At 44.9% G+C, this 13,900-nt stretch overlaps 1 protein-coding gene across 1 annotated transcript in view; it reads right to left on the bottom strand.

Annotated features, from left to right (window-relative positions):
• The window catches only part of igsf21a (immunoglobin superfamily, member 21a), a 124,295-nt gene that overhangs the window by 83,887 nt on the left and 26,508 nt on the right, over positions 1-13,900 (bottom strand). Inside the window, exon 2 of the mRNA XM_062461676.1 lies at positions 370-482. Coding sequence (XP_062317660.1) covers positions 370-482 — 113 coding nt within the window. The remainder of the gene's footprint in view (positions 1-369; positions 483-13,900) is intronic.

Genomic DNA, 13,900 nt, shown 5'->3' with positions numbered 1-13,900 from the left:
GACTGGCCTCTTTGTCCGGAATACTAATTTATCTTCAGCGTTGTTGCAGTCTTATACCAACTGGGTCTGTAATAACAGTGGAGTGGCCAGCTGCAAACCATTAACGCATGGCGTTAGCCAGTCAGAGAAATCAACTTCCAAACCACGCGCCAGGTTTGCCTCTTCTGCATGTCAACCAAGTGGTGACTTCATTCATCACAATCAGACTTTGGCGTGTACTGTAAGTTTTCATACAGCCTTTTTATTATGATTTAACAATGCGATAGAACTGGACCATTACAACTGTCCATGTTCTCTGCTGCACAGAGAACAGAGAGTGTTGTGTGTCATTCAGTAGCACGAGCGGTCGGAGCAAAATGATTGACTTACCCTATACCAAACAATCTCTCGAAGTCTTCCATCAGTCTTGAAGTTGCACTTCAGAGTAACAGTCTCTCCCACAACCACAGGCGGCAGAGGATCTATGGTAACTGTCAAATATCCTGAAACGAAGGAGACAGAATTATGTCGATTAAGTCAGTTTTGTTTATTGTACTGTTGGGTTGTGGTGGTAACACATTAACCAGGAATAAACCAAGATCCAGTCTCTATTGAGTTCAGAGATTTTACTTTGGCCTATTGCCTCCAATATTTGACAAGTGCTTTAAATTACTTTATGCAACAAGTTTCAGGATCTTAGCCATTTCACTACACAACCAAATCCCATAGCTGCCATATTACATCTGATTGAATGCATGATATGATTTATTCCAAGTTGTTTCAAATTATTGACATCTCAGCCGATGAATGCAGAGAAAATAAATAGATAGGATTCAAAACAAACCAACAGAGAACAAAATAATTCATCCTCACATCCCCTGTTGCCACACATGTACGTAATGCATGATTTAACAGACACATTTTATGTTATAGTTCTACCTAATTTGAATTGTATTCATCAGGACCGATAGGATTGTGCTAAGAATGTCAAATCAAAGGGATTTAAATGTTTCACATGCTTTTCTTTGCTTCAATACAATTCTCCGAACAACAGAAAATGAAATATGTTTTGATGTTAGTTTGGTGTTTATGCTTGTTGAACTGCCCAGAAAGTGTGTGTGTCCTTCCTCGCTGCAGAGTTAATTACAAGCTTGAACACATTTATTTTCCTCATCACATTCAGAATTTTGTTAGACTTGTAACTGACTGATTAAAACAGAATAGTACAGTAACAAGTAGGGAAATGTCCTTGAAAGGAGAAAAATAAATTGCTTCTCTCTCGTCTCTAAAATTGTTCAAATTTTTCTAGGTAGTTTAACTTCCAGGGGTTTCTGAAAAGACTGTATTTTCCAAGCTAGTACAGATTGCATTTCATGCGAAGATTCAGCACCTTGGAGAGCTCCAAAATAAACCCAAGAAATTCCACAGCTGCATTCGGCTCTAGTGTTGTTCAGTGATAAAGCACCAGCCATACAGTACAGTACTGTGCCAATACACCTTTATTTGATTACAGAATGAAAAAATGAAAAGAAAGTTCCGGACTACACAAGACAAATAGGCATTTTAAGCAGTATTGCTAATCTGTTGCAAAAAGAACACAGAAAAATAATGCAAAAAATTATAGAAATACTTTAAGAAAATGTTATTGCAGTGCACATTGCTAGTCACAGGCAAGACTCCTGGGTGTACTCCACTGCCCGTGTCGAAAGTCAAACGCACAAGGGAGAGTGGAGCACCTCTCTTTCGGGGGCACCTCATGATTCAAACGCTTATTAGAGAATCTTAATTTAAGCAGTAGACTGAATATATCCTCTCCCTCTCTCTAGAGTCGATTTGAATGGATCAAGCCAACGGAAGACTGCAGGTCATTAACGCGAGCTGATGCTCTTAGAGCAAATCCCGACCACTTAGCAGAGATAGACGAAGAGCAGCTCGGGCTTATAATAGTCTCGCTGTGAGTTCTTCAGTATGTGGATGCTGCAAGACTGGCATCTTCGGGGGAAATCATGTTTCCGTCCGTGGAAATGTCAATTAGCTCAGTTGAACATTATGTCACTCACCGGGGGAACCTATCACGTCTCCACTAAATGGCACACGTTGTCGCAGGGGGTCGATCTCGAAATGCAACCCTCTGGCATGAATACGCCTAATGCAGCTCACACCAACATTAATACGGACGGTGCACACGGGCTGGATGACTGGAGGTAACTGTACAAATGGAAACCGCAGGAGAGCAACGTATGTGAAGTGATTTAGTCACAGTCGCACACAGTGGCTTTACAGAGTGAAGTCAATTTAAATAGAGTCAAATTACCGCACATTCAAATGCACAAGCAATATCACCGTGTTAGCATCTTTTAAGATGCAGCATCAAAGCAGTTCAATACCGGGCCTGGGTATGCAAATGTTCCTAGGTCTTGGGCGGTACTAGGGATTAATTGGTAACCATTATGTGGCTGTGTAGTAACGAGCAGGAAATATAGCTTGGCATATTCATTGAGAGAAAAAAGTCTCGGAGGCAGAGGGAAGAGGAATTCTTGAAAGAGCAAATTACATGGACTATGCACCCGTGCCAGAGAAGTTAATATTTCAAATAGTCCCTTAGAGAATTTAGATCTGGTGCAAGGCAGTGAAGTGGCAGAAGCATTTCTAAAGAGCCGAATGTCAACAATGTCCAGCAGTGCCTAGCTGCTAACTAAAAACTACAATTGTGAATACAGAAAAGTAAATTACATTTTTCTCAAATGATGCTGCCTCTGTAAAGGGCATTTCGTAATGATTCATTGATACACCAGCTTCAAGTCCCATAAGCCATGCATGAATATCCCAGTTCATTTTAAGTAACTCAGCTCACCCAGGTCCACTTAGCCAAGGACATCTGATGAAAGAGACAGAACAGGAAAGTGAGATAGAGAAAAGGAAAGAGAGAGCAGAAAGATAAAGGGAGAGAGGAAGAAAGAGAGAGAGAGAGAGAAAGAGAGAGACTATCTCTCACACCAGTGGCTGTCTCACGGATGCTTTAATTAGTCTACAGAGCAGCAACTGTCTCTTTGAAGTCGACTGATATCATCGTGTTATCACTTTCTAAAGGCTTTCTTACATGAAGAGAACAAAGTGTAACATTTTTGGAAACGAAAAAAAAGAAAGGCAAACGAGGCAATCCCATGCAGCGTTGGAAGTCACCAGTGACAGAATGTGGCAAGAACTGGCCAACACGGGTATACATCTAGACAAGCTACTGTTTAGCTAAACAATACTATGCTCGAAGAGCGTCACCCTATGAACAAACAGCCCACAAATACTCTACTGGAAATAAGTGTTACTCTCCTGGCTTTTTGAGAATAAGCATGATTTAGAAAGTAGTTAGTAAGGAACACCTCATCACTGGAGAGGTAAAATAGTATTAATAAACCTCTCTGATGTTCAGTGCATGCACCAACCTCTCATCGTATGCGTCTGGGAGTGTATCTGGTGCCAGCCAGCACTAGAACCTTCCCTCATCCCTTTGAACCCGCATTTGACAGAAGCCATCGAGCATAGTACTGTTTTACCCTGCACATTTACAGGGAACAATGACAAGATACAACACCATGCATCACTCTTCATTGTCCCTACACGTACGGTGGAACGCACACTATATTTTTTGAGATATCCCTCTATCTCAAGTTTCAGCCAAGAAATCTTCCAGTGTCATGGGCTGGATACACCAGAGTAAAGCCTCCGACAAGGTCTGTCTGCCAGTGTGAACACTCCAGCTTTAGCTGGGTTTAGACTCAACAGGGAGGCTTACATTCAGTTTTAATGCTAGCGCTGCACAATATCGATCCTTCCTGTGCCATAAGCCGTGCCTTTTGAGGAAGCTGAACAGATATATTTAGGCTATGGGACGCTCACACCCATCGGCCTCAACTCTTGCGCCACGTAAATGTTCGGCTGCGCTGGACCAGTTTCCTTGTCAGATGACGCACGTACACCTGAACACAGTGGCTGAACGATCACTGCCTCTGCACTCAGTGTCTCCAAAGCCGACGCAGACATCAATGGGAGATGTAATGACTCTGAATTGTTGTTGTCGAGCCGTGGCTTGATGAAAACGTCGCTGTCCATCATCACAGAGCCCCATTAAATATTCTAAAAAGAATCGTCTGGGAGTGCGAGTGAAAACTATACAGTACACTGGCTTAGAAAGGCTTTGTGCACCGAAGCAGCGGACTGGGTTATCATTGTTCGACCACATAAAACGGTGTGGAGAGGCTACAGAAAGCATGCTTTTAATTGGCTCAAGTTTACTGGTTGCAGAAGCAGACAAGGCCTCCAGCTCGTCTTCATCCATCACAGACGCTGTTAAAACAACATGTAATGAGGCCTGCAAACGATGCTTTCTTCAATTAATAATAGCAATTTGCCAAACTGCGAGGGAAAAACAAAACAGAGGCCAGTGATGGACCGGTTGCGACGTCCTGCTATTGTGCTCCGTGATTTATGTGTACGGCCAACCTTTGCTTAGATGTCAGTGCAACAGACTGGAGGAGAAAAATGGATGGTCGAGTTTCTCCTCCAGTGCCTCTTTTCCTATCCTCCTCCTCTCCTCCCCTCCTGTCCTCCTCTCATCCCATACTCCCTGCCTGTACGCTGCATTAACAAGCCTAGCTTTCTTTAGTCGAAAAGCAAACACATTCTCAGTTGATGTGCATTGGTGCAAAAGCATAACAAAGTTATAACGTAACAAAAAATGCATCTGTTTGTTTGTTCCAAAAAGGAGAGCACCATATCATGTGAATGTAATGAGTTAAAAACGATAACGACGAAAGATAGAGAAACAGTGGTTCTGTGGAGCAGCCTAACTATTTTCTAGTTGTATTCAATGTGGAATTTTTAGTCTATGTTTTCCATCGATCGCAAAGTTGTTTCAAAGATAAAGATAAAATAGTCAAACTTGTGGACATTTCCTGAGTAGTGAGTGAGTGGTTATACGTTCTGAACGTGCAGTTACAATCTACGGATATATACACGCATTAAAATAACATTAAATACTGTGGGAAGAAGTAGGATAACCTTCCCGTTTGCAATTATAGCTATTGAAATTCCAAACAGGTGAGAGTAAACAGGTCTTGATTATCTCTTAGTAAGAAAAGTAGATATAAATATGACTAAACTATAAGAAGCTGATGAGCAAATGTAAGAATAGTAACTCACACATGGATTTATCTCAAAGTGATGTAGGTCCATATATTTCCCGGAACACTTCAGATCCAATGTTATGATTTGCAACATAGCAAATGGCCGGACTGAATTCAGCATCAGTGTGTGTTTGTGTGAAAGAGAGACAGAGCAAGGGAGAGGGAGGGAGAGAGAGGTGAACTTGTTGATTTATGCTGTTCAGGAACACATTCTGAGGCAAAGCGTGGATCGGGTTCTGGTGTGTAAACTGGGTTGCGGAAAGCTGATGCATTTTTCAATCAAACTGATTTACTGTTTAATGACACGCTTCTGCTTGAAGCGTGTCAGCACCCGTCCTCTGTAATCCACCCCCACCAGCCCACGCTACAAAAGTGGATAGCAATCAGGAGGACTCCTATCAGCTGGCTCTCATGCTGAAGGGCCCTGGGCGCGTGGAATTATCTTGATGCCGATGGAGAGAGGCTTTGTCCAGTAGGGATACTCACCAGTGGTCTGGTCTGGTCTGACGTAGTACTGCTTGGTCTGATCTGGTCTGGTCTGACCTAGTCTGGTCTGACCTAGTCTTGTTTGATATTAAATAACTTGGTCTGGTCTGGTCTGACTTAGTCTGGTCTGACCTAGTCTTGTTTGATATTGAATAACTTGGTCTGGTCTGGTCTGACTTAGTCTGGTCTGACCTTGTCTGGTTTGGTATGAAAAAACTTTGTCTGGTCTGGCCTGATATAGCATAGCTTAGTCTGGCATTGCCTGGCTTGGCTTTGCCTGGTCTGACCTGGTCCAGTCCAGTCCAGTCCAGCATGTGTAGCTTGATTCACTGGATGCTGTTAGCTGACAGCTGGACGAACATCGTGCCATGAGCTCACTGATAACCCTCCAACACGAGTCCCCTCTTCTCTTCTCTCTCTCTAGCTTTGCACGGCAAATCTCTCAGGCCCCTCCCACGAGGGTAAGACGAGTAGGAGGGAGAATACTACGACACGCTGAGATGATATGTGCCCTGAGCGATGGTGTCTTTTCCACAGATTCTGTTAACATTGCAGTAAGCGACGCACACGTCTGTGTGCTCTACCGCTGTACTGCTATTATAGGGATGTTTTCTTCCATTTGTTGGGTTCTGTTTTGTTTTGCCACGCAAACCGTTTTCTATTTATGCTTATGTATGGCTTGCATGAGAGAGAGTGAGAGAGAGAGAGAGAGAGAGAGAGAGAGAGAGAGAGAGAGAGAGAGAGAGAGAGAGAGAGAGAGAGAGAGAGAGAGAGAGAGAGAGAGAGAGAGAGAAATGGGGGAAGAGTGCGGAATATGAAGAGAGAAAAGACAGAAACAGAGACACTGCATCAAAAGTTTAGAGAAATCTAATGTAGACAGTACCGGTTGAGGCAAGTTAAGATTAATTTGTAACATTTAACATTTTATATGATTATATTTGATAGTCTATGAAACGTCAAAACACATTACGAAAAAGAGTACTATGAGTTACACAATAACAAGCACAATTAAAATACTAATAACAACATGAATGAAAAGTCAGATTATAATCGAGGCCTTTCTTGTACAATTACTCCATTCCACAGTGGACCGTGGTTTGTTCTTTTGTAGCTATTTCTTTCAAAGCTGTTTGAAGGTGGTAAAAATAAATCCACAACATGAAACAAAGGAAGAACACAGGCCGAAAGATGGAATGCCACAGAGCCTGTTGAATAGGTATTCCAATCTGTTTTTAATGAGGTAAACAGACCCTGGGGTACTGACACATACAGAAGTACTGGAAGTCAAGACCCCATCGTCAAGGGACCAGACTGTCCCAGTAACCCGGAGACAGAGTCCCCCCTGTGAGATCAATCAGTTTGTGTATTCAATCTGGAGACCCCTGCATCAGCACAGGTCATGAGCAATGGCAGGAAACGAGTGTGTGGACGGGGGCAGTGCAGAGAAATGGCCATTCTGAATGTCAAACGGGCAGATTTGAGGAACGCACGGCGAATACAGGAACATAAACTGCAGAGTCCATCTATCAAAGTGGAATTGCTGCAGTTACAAGGAGGCCATTTCATGGAGGGGAGTGAACCCTGCTTCACTGTTCATTCGCAATCTCGACACAAACGCGTTCCACTCCTCTCGCTCAACTCACCCCCTCTCTCTCTCTCTCTCTCTCTCTCTCTCTCTCTCTCTCTCTCTCTCTCTCTCTCTCTCTCTCTCTCTCTCTCTCTCTCTCTCTCTCAGTCCCTCTCAGTCCCTCTCACTCCCTCTCCACCCACCCTCTCTCTCTCAACCCTCCCCTTCTCTTTCTTCCTATCCCCCCTCTCGCTCCCCCTTACCCTCTCACATCTCTACCACTCTCTATCCCTTTCTCTCTTACCCTCCTATTCCTCCCTGGCTCCCTTGGCAAACAAATACCCACTAGTCATGTAACACGCAGGCCGCCAAAATAACAAAAAGGACACGGCACAGTCGTTCGTTCGCGGCAATAAACCTCACCACTACCGAAGTTGAAAACGTTTTTCCAGTGTGTGTTGATGAGGCAAAACAACGGCGAGACGAATGCGCGGGGGGGGGGGGGCGGGATTGGCCTCAATTAAGAGATCAAGTCTGTAGTGGAGTGTGTCGACGTGTACCCTGCTGGGGTCTGCATCCTCATCACCATACTGCGTATAGCACTCTTCCACAAACTCATCTGGCCCGGAAGACAGTTGACTGGAGCCGTATCCTTCTCTCTCAGCTCAGGCCACTGTGGGTTCCCCGCCCGCAGCCAGAGGAGACGCTTAAAGACAGAGGGAAAAAAACAAATATATATTTCTCCATCCTCTCCCCACGTGGTCTCTCTCTCTCTCTCTCTCTCTCGCTCTGCGTCTTCGTTTGGGGACAGAGGAGATATGGCGGATGACGTAACTCGGAACTGGAGCATATAATCTCCAATCTACGCCCACGCAATCATGATACGGCTTACGGGGGTGCTGGGATCAATTTACAAAATGAGAGAGAGAGAGGCTGAGAGGGGGTAGGGACAGCAAGATAGAAAGGGAGGGGGGGAGAGAGACAGAGGATGGGGAGGGCAAAGAAAAGAAAGATTCAAAGAGAGAGAGAGAGAGAGAGAGAGAGAGAGAGAGAGAGAGAGAGAGAGAGAGAGAGAGAGAGAGAGAGAGAGAGAGAGAGAGAGCGTAAAGCAATCCTACTGTAATCATGGTGCCTGGTAGTAGTGATGTAACTTTGTTGTTAGGCTTAAAGCTTGTGACCCCTCCCTCCATGTTAACCCTCTCCTCCTTCCCCTTTGTCCCCCACTCCTCCCCCTCCCCCCGGTCTGCTCCCTCTGGCATCCTCTCTGACCCCTCTCCTCCTCCAAACCTGCCGGCTCCCTCCTCCCATTCCCTCTGACCCACCCCCATCTCCCCCTTCCCCTCCCTGGGCCCCAGGCAGCACCATCCACCTGTGAGCCTGCTTGCCCCAGTCCCCTCAGCACCAATCCGGCCACAGCAGAGGGCCTAATCCAGGGTTGGATATTACATCAAAGGGCCTGAGAGGCGAGGTGGGGGTTTGTTCATCACTCAAGGGCCATGGGAGCTGGTGAGGGGGATAAAAATGAAACACGCACACCGATTTATCAGCAGCGCGCCGCGGATTAGAACACTGCCAGCCACCCGCCTGCGTTGCCAACCTGCTGCCTGCTTGCTTTTGTTTCAGCAGCTTTTAAACCCCCTCTGTCTCTCAAGATGTGCTTCATCACTTCAATAGAATGATGTCGTCTCCTCACCCACATCGCAGAAGGAGAACTGTGTGAGGAGGAGGGGAGGAGATGCGATGCCTTCTCATCATTGATACAAATCGCGGTACATCAAGGTACATAAGCATGCCGGGGAGCAGTATACTAAAAGCTTTTTTTTTCATGTTTGTTGTTTTTTTTTTCTTAACTTTCAGCTCCATATGAAGGAGAAAAGGGCACACCCAAACCCAATTACGAGGTTTGTTTTGATGTGAAGACTTGGCTACGTGCATACTTTTGGTATTTTTCCCACACAGTGCGCCCAGAGCTGGCCAGCTTTTGTATTGTGGGGGAATTGCATTCCGTTCTGTTGCAAAATCCATGTAGGGTAACTACTCAGCCCGATCCAGAATTATTCATTAGAGAGGAAGGAGAGGGGGGAGGTACAGAGGGAGAGGAAATGATAGAGGAAGGGAGGAAAGAAGAGGGGGAACTAATCGGAGGTATGAAGAGGACAGCAGGGGAGGGAGGAACAGGGGGAGAGAAAGAGGGAGGAATAAAGGGATGGAAGGGGAGGGAAACAGAGACAGAAGAAAAGTAGTGTTAAAGGGTAAGGATGGAGGAAGCAGAGGCAGAAGGCAGACCTGTGTTAGAAACCTCCAGAACACAGGACATCTGTCCCAGCACCCACTCTGATGGGATCTCTGCTTAGGGACCCAGTTGGTATTTCCAAAGCCTCAACTGAAAACAAATTAAAGAGGATTATAGGCGGCCCGGCTCGGCTTGTCGGCACCCGGTTCTAGGAACAGGAAGTTCCAAAATGCCAAAATGGTGACCTTCACAGGAAGCTGCAGGTCTGAGGCAGGGCGATAGTGGACACATCTGGGGGACCTGGGGACGCAGACTACTGTCCCAGTGACTTTGTATCCCCACATATGTTTTTATGAGATTATTTGTTGTGTAGGGGGGGGGGGTTTAAAGAAGTATTTTCTGGACAGCATAGTGGATGGTGTGAAAAGCAATGTTAGTAGGCGTTTGGTAATAAACACCTTCTTAAAACCGTACAGTAACTGACAACTAGAGAGAGTACAATTTCTGGGGAAATTGTAGGGTGTGCTTGCTTGCGTGGGTTGCACAGGGGTCCGTTTTTTAATGCCATTTTTACAACTGATATTTCTGTATATTTTATATAAAAATGCATACTTATTATTTATAAAGATTACATAGATTTAAAAGCATATTTTTTTTGCTGTTCATTTACAACTCAAAATACGAGTGAAGTGTAGAATGAAATAGATGTCTTCTCATTTCCCCTGCAAAAGGCAGCCTCATAGTTGAATCAAAACGGATACATTTGGCAGACCGGTGTAAAAATGGACCTAATCTCTATGATTTAAACGTCCTTTTAAGTTTTTCCCTTCTCGTGATATTTTCAGGCATTTAGCCTACTCATATTGCATTCATTCATTACAGTAATAAAGAACGCAAGATTATTCTACGACGTTACCCGGCAGTAGTAGATGGAATCGCGATTCAAACAGTACCATCTGCTAACTGAAAATATGCCCCCAAAAACGTAAATAAGCTTGACATTTATTTAGTGGAAAATCGCTCATTCATAAAAAGCTCACTGGTAGCGATCATTATCAGTAACAACGCAAAATGCGATATAGCCCTGTGTGGAGAAGCTGCCCGGTAAAGGGTAGCCTCGCTCTGCCCTCCTACGTACTTCCGCTCAATTGTATTTTTGCTTCTGTACATAGGTCTGGCCATGATTTTCTACCGGAGAATCAGCGAACAGAGGGAGTGGCTGAGAATGATGACGTTGATGTTGTGAGCTAGTTTGTGTTGTTGTTCCGTAATGGCGGCGGAGAAAGATGCGAGCAAAGCCATTCGGTCCGTTGTGGCAACGCTGCCGAATATCCAACAGCTAAAGCCGGAGCAAGGACAAGTTTTGCTGAGTTTTGTTGGTGGCCATGATGTTGTGGCCCTCCTCCCCACGGGGTTCGGGAACAGTTTGATTTTCCAGCTACGGCAGCTAGCTCCGTGGTGAACGAGTTGGCTAAGGCGAACGCTAGCGATTGGTTATGGCAGATCAGAGTGGCTCTGGGCAGATCCAATAGTTTTAAACTTCAACAGAGTACCCACCTTCAGGGATGTTAACGCTTGTCAATGGAGCGATCCCAGACCCTCTGTACAAATGAAATGTACAAGGGTCTGGTTAGGACCAGGCTAGTGTTTCACAACTACAGAAAAAAAAATCAACAAAAACCCACCACACAGAACAGTCTTCCCCAGTCATTTCACATGATGAGTGCTGCAACTGCTAGATATTCAGATGGCCTGACTTCAGTCAGCCTCGGCTGGCGTCCCTGTGCACTGTTTGACTGGCACCCCTCCTTGGCATCAATGCCACCCCCCCCCCCCCCCCACCCCCTCTACCGCTCGGCAGTGACTGAACCAAGGGCATTCTCGCTGATTAGTCAAAGACTGGCGTGATCATCTTTCAACAAGCTTCCCCCGTGGCTACAGCCATATCTACCAACATTAATCAGCTTCCATTAACTTTAGTGTCACACAGACTGTATAAATCTGCTGTCATCTCACCTGTCTGCTTTACTAATCTGGCCTTCCTCCGCAGCCAGCCACAGGTAGGACAGAGAGAGAGAGGGAGGGACAGAGAGGGACATAGATGGAGAGAGAGGGAGAGAGAGAGTGAAAGAGACAGGGAAAGAAAGAGTGAGAAAGAGACAGAGAAAGTGACAGGGTGAAAGACAAACAGAGAGAGGGAGAGAGAGAGAGAGAAAGAAGCCTTTTCTACTTTGTCCATCCTGTGAGTATTGTTCTTTCAGCTATGTTAAAAAAGAGATAATGGAAGTAGACACGGGCAGTGATAGCAACAGTAGCAGACTACTGCTACAGCAGCAACTACACAGGGCCAGAGACTGCCAAACTGACAACTGCTAGTGGAGATCACTGTCTTGAGATCATATTACCAACCAATGTGTTTAAAAGAGATTAGAGAGAAGCGCCTCTGTCTCTGACGCCTCTACGGGAGTTATCTATCCTCTAATGGTGCGGGAAGGAAGTTTCTCTGGTTCACTTTGCTAATCTCAACACCTCTACCATCTCCCCTCCCTCCATCATTCCTTCTTAGTCTACTGCTTCTGCATGTCTGTGTGTTGTTACCAGCTTCACATGACCAGATGCATGTTGGAATATAGAGAGAGACAGACAAAGATATACAGAAATAGATGGAGTGAGAGAGCAACATAGAGAGAGAGTGGGAGAGAGAGAGGGAGAGAGAGAGGGAGAGAGAGAGAAAGGGAAAGAGAGAGAGAGAGCGGGAAGAAGGCACTAGAGAGATATCAGTCCTCGTCACTGATTGGCTCATGCGAGGGGAAGTGAGGAACATTGGTATTCACAGTGGTGTCTCCATCTTGGAGCTCCTTCGGCACTTGGCCGTAGCCAACCGCAGCCCAGACACACCAACATCTCCCCTCACACTCCCAGTAAATGAGCCACTGTGCTAATTGGCCTAAACTGTGCTGAGGGGGGGGGGGGGGGGGGAGGTGAAATTAATACAAGGCTGCAAGGAGGAATGGATGAATCACATCTGCCAGCTTTATGGGATCAAAGAGGACAGAAGGTGCATGTGTCTTTGTCGTTTTACTTCCTGTGTATGTATCTGGTGAACCGACCAGTTGCTCGCTCCGGGCTCAGGGTGGAAAGAGACAGAGAGAGAGAGATTCAAAGAGAGAAAAAGAGAAATAAAACGAAAATGACAACTACTGGGACAGGGTTTTTATCTTTGCTAAACTGGACAATGTATTAATATTAACATGACATGCTGGAATAACAGATGTTTTGACTCCATGGGTTAAATTAGAGCATGAATGGTCAAAGTAAAGTGAAATGAAGTTTATATTTAGTACCATTCCAAATGAATTGAATCAATTACAAGGCAAACATTACAAAATTATTCTCATATCCATATTTCATTTTTGGAGAGAAGGATCTCATACAGAAGGGTTGTACTTGTGTTCTATAACGAAGACCAGTGGGTCCTAGTGTGTTAAGAGATTGATTTACTGTAAATAGAGAGGCCAAAGGCTCTGAATGATTTGTTACACAACAAGTGAAGCTATTGGAAATGGATAGAGGTTGACTGTACACATTCACAGACCTCCCACCATAGAAGCTCCACAGTAAACTTGTCTGTCCATCACTTTAACCGGCTAATCAATATGTTATCAAGCCAATGTTCTGACAACTTTACTTCCCACGTCCTGTAGCTGTAAAGTCCAGCCACACTGACGCTCCAACAAGCGTCAGCATTTGGAATCACATGGGTGTTCATGTGTGGGCGGAGTGGTAAGAACACATTACATGGGTTTGTAGAGAGTCTGAGGTAGCCAGTGTGTGTGTGTGTGTGTGTGTGTGTGTGTGTGTGTAGGTGTGTGTAGGTGTGCTTTTGTATATGTGTGCGTTAACAGGTGGGTGGATGAGAGTGCGTTTGAGTGAGTACAAATAAACCACCTCTCACGTGTCTACATCACAGTCTGAATCACATGACTATTTTAGCAAACGCCTCTCACAACGCAGGTGGCAACGCTAAGCCAATCAGTCCCAATTAAAGAACAAATTAGCATTGTATTATAACTAGTAACAATTGTGTGATACCTCAGTCTTTGTTTGAATATTGAACATGGGATATGCTAATTGTATTAATTGTGCTGATTGAACGGCAGCTGCATAATGATGGTCTGCATCTCTAGGGAGCTGTCATGGAGACTTTATTGTCACACTGAACGAGTGAGGAACTCCTTCACATTCCACATAAGCAACAGTGCTCGGTATGGTTCCAGGCTGGAACCCTCTAGGCTGCGGAACATTCTCAACTATCCCATTGTTCTAAATGTTGTTAAATCATGTCGGGAATAGGATATGTGGTATCAGCATTGTTTTGCCTATTTGGATCATCTTGTTTCATTAGTACTGTAAGAACGACAATGCTAATTGGCAGAATTAAGACTACTTGGTATA

The sequence above is a fragment of the Osmerus eperlanus genome, chromosome 1 (assembly GCF_963692335.1).
Source record: "Osmerus eperlanus chromosome 1, fOsmEpe2.1, whole genome shotgun sequence".
In the NCBI taxonomy this organism is placed as follows: Eukaryota; Metazoa; Chordata; class Actinopteri; order Osmeriformes; family Osmeridae; genus Osmerus; species Osmerus eperlanus.
The sequence above is the reverse complement of the archived record's forward strand: the minus strand, read 5'-3'. Positions and strand labels throughout refer to the sequence as shown.